We start from the raw sequence: 13,503 nt of genomic DNA on the forward strand, positions 1-13,503 counted from the left end.
AATCCTTAATTTTGGCCCCAAAACCTGTCCTCAACTTACACATAAGTATATATGGTACACATTTAGCATTTATCACTCTATTGTGTTTAACATGATTTGTTCAATATTACAACAGGTGGACTGTTGTTTTAGATCATGAACAAAAGTGTTCTGTGTACAACAAACATTCACATCCGTATAGTTTGAAGTGTGTACTAAACTATAACTGGTAAAAAAACTAATTCAGAAAGTCATAGTCTATAATTTGCCTAATACTTTAAAAATCTAAATCACAGCTATATAAATTCTTTACATATGGTCAACTGGAGCTCGTTGCTGTCAACCAACCATTTACCTATTACTCGACCATAGTGAAATATTCTATTAAATCAAGTATGCCTTTGTGTGAATGGCAATCTACCTTTGCAATTTCATTATGTTATCTTTCTTATGAAATGCAGAAGCAATGCCCATTAACACTTGTAGCAGCCAAGGTGAACCTAACAATGGATGCAAGCTACAGGAAAAGAGAATCCACCTAAACATTAGGAGGAACTTCCTGACAGTAAGAACTGTTCGACAGCGGAATACACTTCCTTGGAGAGTGGTGGCATCTCCTTCTTTGGAAATTTTTTAAACAGAGGCTGGATAGTCATCTGCTGGGGTGTTTTGATTGTAAATTCCTGCATGATAGCAGGTGGGACTGGACAGCCCTTGTGGTTGCTTCCAACTCTATGATTCTGTGAACAGTTAACTCACAGTCTGCTATTCTGCACTGTAAATTTCCTGGGGACTGGATTCTAGAAAAACAACCACCACTGATCAAACAAAAGGCTGAAGTAAAAAAAAATATTAAATACTGCTATGTGTACCATACTGAATTACAAAAAGTTGAGGGAAGTCAATTTTTTTTAATCATTATTCTAAGACAACAAAAGATCTACAAAAAGATTAATGCTGCAAGTTCTTGCTATTAACTTACCTTTAAACCCAAGGCACACAGCAGTACTAACTTTGATGGCAATGTTTAAATCATTTACACAGCACCTTTAACTGATGGTATATACAGTATACTGATCTTAGATTGAAAACCATATGGTAATGAAGAAATATAAGTCTCCAGCTAATCAGGCAAATTAAAGAATTTCAAATCACAATTATACTTTCTACTACCTGGTCATATTCAAGGGCTCCTGGATACAGGGGCCATCCAAGGAACAGTTCAGCAATCACACAGCCCAGTGACCACATGTCTATGGCTTCACAAAATGGCAAACCCAGTATGATTTCTGGTGCTCTGGAATAGAAGAGGTATGGTTACAACATAAGCAGATTAAAAACTGAGATTTTATAAATGCTATATGAATTGTTTTTAAAAGTCCAGCCACTTTTGTCCTCTTTCTCTAAGAACAATCCCTGCCTTTTTCATTAAAGCCCAACTCTTTCCTAAATAGGCAAGGCACAGTGGTCTACATCCAACACCACAAGAGCAGATACCTGCTAATAAAGCAAAAATGTTATTCCTTTCCCGAACTAACACTTTTATGTTGCCCAAAATACCAGGCTCTGGGTTGTTCCCCAACTCTCCAAGACTGTTTAAAGAAATGGCCATGGGGCTGGAGGAACAGGGGATGACTCCCTTTCTAGTTATACTAATAGAAACCATTCAATCAGCAGAGCCATCCCACTGGATCCTGGCCTAGGCTTAACTCATGAACCCACAAAGGTTCTGCACTTACTCCAAGAGCAAGCACACTACAGATCCCCAAGAATCTACCAGCTGACTTCTGGCTCCTCTGGAGCTTAGGAGGACTGCAGCTGCCTCACCACAGCTAGGAACATTTTGGGCCATGGGAAGTTGGGGGGGGGGATCTTGCTATTTCAGGGTGCATTATGCTTATTGACTTGACACAAAACATCATTAACAGACAGAGGAAGTTGAAGTTAACTAAGCAGAAAACATACACTGCAAAAATAAAATGTTAAGGAAACACAAGATCCTAGTTCATCATGGGAACAACAAGGCTAGGCCATAGATATTTATTTTTGATTAGCAGGCTGCCCAGAGGCTGCTCTGACATGAGGGAATGGAATTCTGTGCCCTGAAACACCACCACACTGTCAGACTCCTTCTCATCTGACACACGTCAAGTTTCTCCATGCAGAGAGAGAAAATGGCTCTCCATGCCCATGTGACTAAAAGGACATACAGTAACTGGTACTCGTAGGAACTCTTTCAAGTGCTGTTTGCTTCCTGCCATGAGCCATTCCAGTGGGCCAGTGCTCAAGGACAAGAATCCTCCTGTTAGTTCCTATCACTAATCCATGTCTGCTTTTCCTTCCCAACTGGGAAGCTATGTTGAGGAATTGCATTATTCCAGGAGACTGGCTTCTGTTAGACACTCCTCATCCCTGGGGTTATTCTAGGCCATGAGGCTGTATGTCCCCAAGTCGTTTCCAATTTATGGCAATCCTAAACCAAACCTATCACAGGGTTTTCCTGACAATATTTGTTCTAAGGTGTTTTTGCCTTAGTTTTCATCTAAGGCTGAGAGAATGTGGCTTGTCAAAGGTCATCCAGTGGGTTTCCATGGCCGAGAGATCCCCAAAACCATAGTCCAGTGCTTAACCACTATACCACACTGGCTATACCAATACTTTAACAAGATATAAAATGATCTGTCTGGCATTTGGAAAATAAAAAAAATTCTTCAAGTTAGAAAGAATATCAAAGCCAACATTACTTCAGATAGGCTCAGATTTGCATGCCTTCTAGAAATACATAATACATATAGAGTCTTTCAGTTCTATATATCTATCTCCTAAAATGGCATGACAATCACACTGGAGAAGATTCCCATGAAATCCAAAAATGGTAGTAGCAAAATCTCTTTATTGTGGTATTTTGACATGTTGAATTTAGATAACTTAAATATTTCTGAAATGATGAAAATACTATTTTTAGCATACACTTCACTAAGGCACCATTCTGGGAAAGTAGGAAAAGAAAAAGCAATGATTTTTTTTTCAGTTCTAAGGGCCACAGTAGGAATATCTCAGTTCACTATTCCAAATCCTGGTTGATACCCCGAGACTCTTAAGATCAAGTAAGCAAACTCAACATATTTCACATTGACAGCAAACTCTGAATAGCTGCCACCCAATCCCATTGTTTTACAGAATCAAGAATAGCAGATACCACACTAAGTTGCAAGACAGATACCAATCCTTTCAAGGCAATAAAAAAGCTACCATTACTGGTGAGCTTGTGGAATGTATCAGGTTTGCTTTATAGTTCCCATAACGTCATCATAAATGTTAGACCAGGGCTGAGGAAATCTTCAGAGCCAGGTCAATAGTGAAAAATGACAGGGGAGTGACTAAAGCATGTGTACATGCACACATATATTCACAAACCTGGTGGATAATAAAAATACCTAACAGAATAATCTGTTTTCCAAAATTACTTTACTGGTCCCTACCAACAGAAGGCTCACTGAAATTGGGAAGCAGGCTGCCAGAAGGACAAAATGTCTGCCTTTGCTACAGCGATTTCTGTGCTGTGTGGAAAAAGGCATTTTGCCTTGATCTGATAAGCTCAGAAAACAAGTATGGGCAGAGGAATGGAGTGTTTCATCTCTCTTCAGGAAACCCACATGGACGCACCAAAGGTGAAGCTACCTCTTACAACTCCAATAAAGAAGTGGCAAAAAAGGGCTGCAGGCAGAGGTAAGGAAAGCTTCTTTTCTCCACCATTACCCTCTTCAGTTTCTACACTGGATACAAAAGAGGAAAAGCCAAGCAAACTCTATCCTTAAAATGTTTCATTTGCTTTTTACTTTTTTATAATCAAGAGGCTGGTGGAGGCTGGACAAAACACTTAAGCCATTCCTCTTCCAGCTCCAGCTCCACCAACCCCTCTTGTAAGAAAAAGCACACAAGTAAAAAATAAAAATGGCAGGCTAGTAGCTATCAGGAGCCGATTTGCACGGTTGCAATAAACTAAAATGGTCAGTGTGTTCAATTTTTTATATTCTTCAATTGATTAGACTAGTCTCTCTCAACCTATTTATTCTGGAGGAATCCTTGAAATAATTTTCAGGGCTCAGGGAACCATGCATAACAATTATTTTATCTACAGCTTTTAAAAAAAAGATTCCCCCCCCCATCACAATCTCTTGCAGAACTCCTAGTGACCTCCTGCTGAATCCTAGGGTTCCAGGAACCCTGCTTGAGAAACCCTGCATCCAATTACATTAGGCAATAAATACAGTCATCCCTCTTTATCCATGGATTTATTCATGGATTCAAGCATCCATGGCTTGAAAATATTCAGAAAAAGCATACATTCCAAATAGCAAACCTTGATTTTCCATTTCATATAAGAAGCACCATTTTGTTATGCTACTGAATTGAATGGGACTTGAACATCCATGGATTTTGTTATCCACGGGGAGTCCTGGAACCAAACCCCAGCGGATAACAAGGGCCCACAATACCTAAATTGTGTGCATAAAGGAAGAAGTAGGGAAGCCTGGCTGGTAGACAAAAAACTGCCTAAAGAACATTGCCTAGCATTTCAGCAAAGATCTGATGACATTACAGGGTATACCTATGCCGTGGTGGCCACAGTCTCTGCCAAAGCCTGCCTCCATGTAGAGCTTTAATGTGGGTCTACTTTCCCTGCTCCTCTCATATATAACTGGAGCTGAGGGAGTGCCCTGGTGGTTCTGCTCTGCTCTGGAAATGTTCAAGAGAGCTTCTGAAGTATAATACAATTGGAATGATGACCCTTCCACTGACACATACACTCATTTCCTTCCCCCTAAGCTAAAGTGGAGACTTCTTATGTTTCCTTTCTAAGCAGTACTTAGAACAGCTCAGAAGCTAATCCTTAACTGCAGATATGATAGCCTGTTCCCTCCGGCCATGAGCTTCAACCCCAAAGTACCAGAAACTTGCTGGAAATGCAGTAAGACTGCAAAAATTATTTGCACACCATCTCCTAAACACAGAGGAGTGCCAGAACTCATCTAAGGCTCTGGCAAACTCTTAAACTACATTGCACTTATGAGTATGAACCCTCGCCACTGCAGTTACTAGCTAGGTCCAAATTAGGAAAGAGGTCTGTGGCTCTTTTTGTGTAGTATTGTACTTTGAGGTCCTGTGATCAGGCAGAGATAAGCTACAAGATGTCTGCTTGAACTTGAAAGATCTGAAGAAAAGTCAGTTGTCCCTGACTTTGCATTGTGCTTCAAACATAAGCTGTGCCCCAGCACAGTATGAGTGCCGGCATAAGATGCTAGACCTTGGGTAGGACTGGGGCTTGGAAATCACAAATACTGATTTTCTACTAAAGCTAGCCAAAACAGTGGAAAACCCTACTGCATCTAATGCCAGTAAGCAAGTCATATCCTTTGCACTTTCCTGGCAGACTAATAATTAATTTTCAATGAAGATCCAGATCAAATCCAGAATTCAATGCCTCCTGCTAGTTTGTACTACATATTCATACAATTTACACAATGAGATGAGATCTTTAAAGGAAACAATGTCCTAAAGCATGATAATTTGTTAATCATAATGTAAATCAACACACATCTCTCACTTCAGCCATTTGTCATGTTTTGCTCACAGGTGTCACCAATTAGCAGCTGTGAAAATTAAACTGAAAGCTTTAAAAGGTGGATGGGCAAGTGAATTGACATGTCCAACACCTCTTCTTCCCCAGCTGCTACTTAGATTATCTATCCCACTTCCAAAAATTAATGGGAATCTATGGTGAACTGCAGCTAATAGAAGAGACTTGTCAATTGTGATTAACATGTCAGGATAATCTTATGTTCATGAGTCAGCCAATGAGATTCCTACTGGAGCCTACAGGGATTCCTTGTCAGAGTTGCAGGTCCAAAGCACCATGAGTGTGTTGCAACTAAAGTTAATTGCTCCTGCTAGGTCAGACCATTCTTCTTTGTACCTACCTTAGCACCTTTCTTGATATGCAAGCATCTAGCACTCAAAAAGATCCACCCAATTAAGAACAGGTGTCATACCCAGAAACATGCCAATCAATTCAGGTGACAAATCAGTATAACTTCTTTGAATTATTGTTATTATTGGGAGAAATGGTATATAATAATAATAATAATAAATTTTATTTATACCCCGCCTTTCCAAAAAAAAATGATCAAGGCGGCTTACAAATGTTAAAAACAGTTACAATAACATTTACAGTACAGGTTAAATTACAATATAAAAAGTTAAAACATTACTACAAAAAATAATAGGAACAGGAGTCAAAAAATATATATATCAGGGTACAAACAATCATTCGGAGTCAAAGGAAGAGAACAAGGGCAGAGGAAAATCAATTAAACTAAAGAGGGAAGGCCAATCTAAATAAGTATGTTTTTAAATTCTTCTTAAAAGAATCTAATGAGGTGGCAGAGCGAAGCTCTAAGGGGAGCTTATTCCAGGAAGACGGGGCAACGATGGTAAAAGCCCTCTGTGAGGTCCTTACAAGATGTGTTCTAGGGACCTCTAACAGGTTTGTCCCGGATGATCTAAGTGTGCGGGGCGGATTATGTGGGGAGAGGCGGTCCTCCAAGTACCCTGGGCCCAAGCCATTTAGGGCTTTATAGGTTAAAACCAACACCTTGTATTGAGCTCGGAAGCGAATAGGCAGCCAGTGAAGATCTTTTAAAATAGGTGTTATATGGTCCGACCTGGAAGTACCAGCGACCAGTCTAGCTGCCATATTCTGTACAATTTGCAGCTTCCGGGTTTGGTACAAGGGTTGCCCCATGTAGAGCGCATTGCAGAAATCCAATCGAGAGGTTACCAAAGCATGTACAACAGTTTCAAGGTTCCTACGGTCCAGGTAAGGACGCAGCTGGCGTATCAGCCGGAGCTGATGGCAAGCGCTCCTGACCGTCGCATCCACCTGAGGTGTTAGCTGGAGCGACGAGTCAAGGAGTACCCCCAAGCTGCGCACCGAGTCCTTCAAGGGGAGCGTGACCCCGTTCAGGACCGGATGACAAATCTCATCACCCGGAGCCGGGGAACCTATCACCAGTACTTCCGTTTTCCCTGGATTCACACTGAGTTTGTTCTCCCTCATCCAGCCCATTACCGACGCCAAGCAGGCATCTAGAGGAGAGATGCCATCCTTAGTTACTGCATCAGTCGGAGACACAGAGAAGACTATTTGGGTGTCATCAGCATACTGATAACACCGCGCCCCGTGTCTCCGGATGATCTCTCCCAGCGGTTTCATGTAAATGTTGAATAGCATAGGGGACAAAATCGCTCCCTGAGGGACACCAGATGTAAGGGCCCTCGTATCGGAGCGACAGTCCCCCAGCTCCACCATCTGGGATCTACCTGAGAGGTAGGACCGGAACCACTGCAGAGCAGTGCCCCCGATACCCAGCTCCCCCAGGCGTCCCAGAAGGATACCATGATCGATGGTATCGAAAGCCGCTGAGATGTCCAAAAGCACTAACAGGGACACGCTTCCCCTGTCCATGCCCAGACGGAGATCATCGACTAAGGCGACCATGGCAGTCTCAACTCCATAGCCCGCCCGGAAGCCGGTTTGAAATGGGTCCAGAAAGTCGGTATCATCCAAGATCGATTGAAGCTGGAAGGCGACTGCTCTCTCGATCACCTTCCCCAAAAAAGGTAGCAGCGAGATGGGCCGATAATTGTTGTGTATCAGGGGGTCTAAGGAGGGTTTCTTAAGCAAGGGTTTAACCACTGCTACTTTCAATTTTGATGGAAACTGACCCTCTCTTAGAGATGTATTAACGATGCGGTGCAACAAAGTCAACACCACATCACCCCCCTGAGCTGCCAACCATGAGGGACAGGGATCAAGAGAGCACGTCGTCTTCCTAACGCTTCGAAGGATCTTGTCCACTTCATCGGTACTAACAAACTCAAAGTGATCCAATAACACCGGGGCCACGGACACTTTGGACGCCTCTCTTACAGGATCTGCATCAATACCGGCGTCAAGATCAGCCCTAATCTGAGAGATTTTATCCGCAAAGAAGTTGTTAAAATCGTCACAGCAGGCTTTAGATGGTTCCAAAATAGGGCTCAGGGAGGGAGGGAGCTGGGTTAGCTCCCTCACAACCCTGAACAGCTCTGCTGGACGCGACTCTGCGGACGCAATACGTGCAGCATAGAACGAATTCTTTGCTGCACCTATTGCCACTCCATAGGCCTTCAAGTGAGAGCGAAGGAGTGTCCTGTCGGATAAGCGCTGATGTCTTCGCCAGTTACGCTCTAGTCGTTGCGCAGCCCGCTTCCTTACCCTGAGATCTTCCGTATACCAAGGTTGTTTATTGGAAGCAGGCCGGTAAGGACGCTTGGGAGCGACACTGTGTATAGCCCTGGAAAGATTAGAATCCCAGATGTTAGCCAGGGCATCAACAGAATCGCCGTCAGTGCCAGTCGTATACTCCTCTAGGGCTTCTTGGAACCTTTTGGGTTCCATCAGCCTTCGAGGGTGGACCATCCTAATAGGTCCGCCACCCCCGGGGGGACTTAAGGTAGAAGCCTTGATTCGAGCCTCAACCAAGAAATGATCCGTCCATGACAGGGGAGAGACGTTAGAGATCTCTACCCACGGAGCCTCCAAGTCCGTACTGAAGATCACATCAAGGGTATTACCAGCGCAATGCGTTGGCCCTGAGACCAATTGAGACAGGCCCATGGCTGTCATGGTAGTCATGAACTCCCGAGCTGCACCAGTTGGAATATCGCTGGCCCCGAAAGGGATGTTGAGGTCCCCCAGGACAAGAAGCCTAGGGGACTCCAACACCACTTCCGAGACCAGCTGTGTCAGCTCGGCCAGGGAGTCTGTTAGCGCACGGGGCGGCCGGTAGACCAACAAAATCCCCAGGCTGTCTCTGGCCTTCAGGGACAGGTAAATACATTCGATGTGGTCTGTTTTCCGGACTGGGATCCTGGTTAAGGAAAGGGTGTTTTTATGGACCAAGGCAACACCGCCCCCCCGCCCACCTAACCTGATCTGGTCCTTAACTGAGAACCCGGCTGGGAGGGCCTGTGCCCACACTGCCTCACTCTCAGGCCCAAGCCAGGTCTCAGTAATGCACGCCAGGTCGCAGTTGTTATCCTGAATAAGATCGTATATGATGTGGGACTTATTTTTTATGGACCTGGCGTTACAAACAACTTTAGTTGTATTATATAAACAACTAATAATACTTAATTGTTATTGTTATTAATTATTAATATCATTATTTATTAATATCATTATTTATTGTTTTATTTGTTTTGATAACCTCGTTTGCTGCCTTGTTCACACACAGAAGGGTAGAAATATACATTTTTATAATAAGTACTTGTGGGCCCTAAAAGCGATTCAAGAGGAAAAACAGTGGGAGATTTTTTCTGAGTTGCTCTTCTTCCTGAGTCCAGTCCTGTGCATGTTCTTAATCGTCATTTTTGCTGAAGTACCCTCATGAACAGCATGGGAAGTAAGGGGACAAATCAGACAGGAGCTTCTTGGGAGAGCTGAGTGCCATTCATATGAGATACCTCATGCCCTGGTGGTGCCTGAAGGCAGGAAGGTAAGGGAAAATAGCCTTCCCACAAGTCGTTTCCTGTTCCAGGCCATAGTAAATAAATCATGTGAACTGACTATCTGTCAGACGCTAACTAGAGATAACACTCACTATAACTTAGGGAACAGCAAGAACTTCTTTAAAAAGAAATCATTTATTTATATGCCACCTTTTCCCTGGCCCTGGGACTCAGAAAGGTTTACAAAAGATAAAAATGATAGCGTTAAAAGTAAAAAACAAAAAACAAAAAAACCAACAACCATAAAACTGTAAATACAATTAAACTATCTGTAGAATTAAAAGCTAGCAATGCTTTAAAAAAAGAAAAACAACAAATATACACAATACAGCACATTATTAAATGAATGATATTCAGGAAAAATTAATCTTAGAAAAAGAATAAATAAATATGTTTCTAATTGTATTTAATAATCAAAATAGTAATTACATTTGTCGATCTGAAGAGAAACCAGAGTACATGCCTGAAGGAAAATAACTTTTTACTACCGTACATTTATTGATCTCAGAGCAGCATTCAACACAATCAATAGAGATATTCTTTGGCCCAAATTGGCAGAAATGAACATAAAGCCAAAACTCCTTTTTCTGCTTAAAGCTCTCCATTCAGATACCTGTATAAGAGTGCGTACTAGTCCCAGCGGTGCTTTGTCCAAAAAAGTTAACGTGTACAAAGGAGAAAGACAGGGATGTATCCTGGCGCCTACTCTATTTAATTTATATGTTAATGACATTCCCGGTTTTCTTTCTTCTACATCGGCTCATACTCCCAAGATAGGTAATATGTATCTTAACATTCTGCTTTATACCGATGATAAGGTTCTAATCATCTGTACAGAAGTGGGTTTAAGATGGCTATTACAGAACCTAGCCACTTACTGTTCTCTTAACTCTTTAGTTATTAATAAAGAAAAGTCTAAGATAAGTGGTGGTATTTGGGGGAAAGTGCAAAAAATACAACGGGTTCCTGGAAGGCAAACAGATTGAACAAGTCAATTCATACCTGTGCCTAGGGCTACTTTTCTCAAATACAGGAAAATGGACAAACCAATTTAGAAGAAATATAAACAGAGAGCTATTGCAATTACAATCATACTTCTAGTGTATCTCCTATCCTAAAAGTTTATAAAGCCAAAATCTTGCCCATTTTATCTTACAGTGCACAAGTATGGGGCCAGAGTTGCTTTTTAAGAAGGATCCTCGAACTGACAAAAACACTCCAGCCCAAGCAATGAGAGCAGAACTTGGGATCTATTCAATACAAGGCCAGGTTTGGATAAAAGCACTTAACTACCTGCTAAAGATCTCCAAAATGGATTCTAGAAGATTCCCTAGATCAGTGATGGCGAACCTTTTACAGTTCGCGTGCCGGGGCGGGGCTTCTACCCCCAGGATGGAGGCTGGGTGCCGGGGGCGAGGCTTCTGCCCCCTTTTCAGAGGGAGGGAGCCTCTGGCTCCTCCCCCCGGCATTTGCTGGCCTCTGAGGGTTCCTTTTGGGACCGTCAGAGGATGGCAAATGGACTGCAGAGGATGTCGCACCATCCTCCGCAGTTTGCCAGCACGGAGCGTCGTGGGCTCCTCTACGGCCTTTCGTCCCCCAGAGCTCTCTTTCAGGAGGGAGGTCTGAGGCAGGAAGGGCCATGACCGAGCCCTGGACCGGCACGCCGCCATGGATCCTCCTCAGAGGCCTTTCCCTGCCCCCAGCTGTCTTTCTGGAGACAGTTGGAGGCTGGGAAAGGTCTCTGGGGAGGAACAACTGACATGTGCTGGTTGCTCCGCCTCCCCCCGACCTTTTCCCAGCCTCCAGTTGTCTCCAATAGGCAGCTGAAGGCCGAGAAAAGCCTGGGAGGAGGAGCCAGACATGCGCGCCTCTGGCTCCTTCTTTCCAGCGCCATTTTCTGCCTTCCCGCTGTCTCTGAGAGACAGTGGGAGGTCTGAAAATGGCAGGGAGAAGGAGGAACAGGCACGCACATGCCTGTTTCTCCTTCCCCCGGTGCCCGTGCCTTGCGAAATGGTCCGGAGTGCCACTTCTGGCATGCATGCCATAGGTTCGCCATCACAGCCCTAGATTCTGCTAGAGGAACAGCTGGCTATTGGGCACCCTAATTTTGGGGTTTGTCAGCTATCCCTGGTATTGTTCCAATTAGCCTTTTCTCCCTCTTACTTTCTTTCAGCCGGGCATACAGTTCAGGAATCCCTAAAACAAAGAATCTGTGACATCAGTGCGCCATCAGTTACAGCCTTGTTAGCTGGGTGTAAATCTCTCAACTGGTTAGCTAAAAATAAAATTGCATTTGGCCTAGAAAATTATCTTGAGTTGCATTTAACACAGAGCCAGAGAACAGCCTTCACCAGAGCTAGATTTGAACAACTGAATTCAATGGTAAGAACAGGATGGTTTCAAAAAATACCTTATCATGAAAGAATATGTATTTGTGGAGCCCCAGCTATTGAGGATACTCCATGTATCCTGTTTGACTGTTGTCTTTATGATAAGGAGAGATCACACTTTTTACAATCATTTTTGGATAGAATGACCTACTGGGAACTTACCACAAAATTGTCTCATCTTTTCTCTGGAGAGAACATATATACAGTGTGATGTGTAGCTAAATTCGTAGTTAATGCTGCTCGCTTGAGAAATCAATTTATTATACAAAACGGGGTTTCGTGTCATGGTGATGAGTTCATTTAAACATTTTTATTGTTATCTCCCACTCTGTTTTAGCCAGTTCTATTTTAGACTATTTTGTTTTGTATCCCAGTTTATTAAATTTGCTTTTAATCCCCTACATGAGTTTTAAGTGTGATCCAGTTCTATCTCTGTATGTATGCGAATATTTTGATATTTTTCATCTTGTTTTTTATCTTGTATTTTATACATTGTATTTTGTAACTGTATTTTGTATTCCATTGATATGGTCAGCTAACTAATCAATAAACTTGTTGTTGTTAGTTTGTCACTTGCCACAGAATCAAAGGAAAATGATTTTCAAACAATGAATACATGGGGTCATCATAAGCTGACAAGCGATTTGGAAGCACACACACACATACACTATTCCAAGGCGCTACTCTGTTTTCCATTTAGTTGCATATCACAAGCACAAGGGACTTGGGGAACTCAGAAAAAACACTTAGCTAAAATTAAACATTGCTGTTCAAAATGTCCATTCCACATTTGATTTCTTTTGCTATAGAAACTTGACGTGTCCACTGTTTCTAACAAAAGAGGTAGACGTCATCATCTTCCCAACAGGGATATATATCCCAAGAGATTATAAATTATCTACACGTTATGCTTCTATCACATATCATTTATTTTCTTCCAAAGTAGACGAATTGTCAAAATATTCCAACTGTTTACTGAAAAGACACTGAACAAAGACAATATATTCTTGTGCCAACTTAATTCAGGAATAAAATGGTCCAATTTTAACAGCACAGGAAACAATAATTTAATGTAATGAAAATAAGTTGCAGAAACTCTTCCTATTGGTTCATCATCTGGTGCAGCCATGAGGAGGCTTTTGGATCATTTGAACATACACTTATTCTGAGTTAATTAATATTTCACAAATCTTAACCAACAAACTGTGATTAACTTTTGTTTGAAACTAGCTAATTTTGCCATAGGTAATATACCATCACTATTAAACAAAAGGACAATCCACTTGAGGGTCATCTGTTAAAGCCCCATTATTTCAGTGGGTAAATGGAGCAACCATGCCTGAGACTGCATTTTTACCTTTGTTAAAAGAGAAATTGGAATCGTAGTCGGACTACGATTCTGGAGACCAGGGTTGGAATCCCCAATAAGCCATGGAAACCCACTGGGTGACCCTTGAGAAACTGCATTCTCACAGCCTCAGAGGAAGACACAGGCAAATCTTCTCTAAACAAATGTAAC

General features: G+C 42.4%; 1 protein-coding gene across 6 annotated transcripts in view; it reads right to left on the reverse strand.

Moving 5' to 3' along the window:
• Positions 1-13,503, reverse strand: part of HIPK3 (homeodomain interacting protein kinase 3) — an 89,034-nt gene that overhangs the window by 26,501 nt on the left and 49,030 nt on the right. For all 6 annotated transcript variants that reach the window (XM_042470631.1, XM_042470195.1, XM_042470283.1 and 3 more), the window contains one exon: positions 1,153-1,276. In XM_042470631.1, coding sequence (XP_042326565.1) covers positions 1,153-1,276 — 124 coding nt within the window. The remainder of the gene's footprint in view (positions 1-1,152; positions 1,277-13,503) is intronic.

Source organism: Sceloporus undulatus, chromosome 1 (genome assembly GCF_019175285.1).
Source record: "Sceloporus undulatus isolate JIND9_A2432 ecotype Alabama chromosome 1, SceUnd_v1.1, whole genome shotgun sequence".
NCBI classification, from domain to species: Eukaryota; Metazoa; Chordata; class Lepidosauria; order Squamata; family Phrynosomatidae; genus Sceloporus; species Sceloporus undulatus.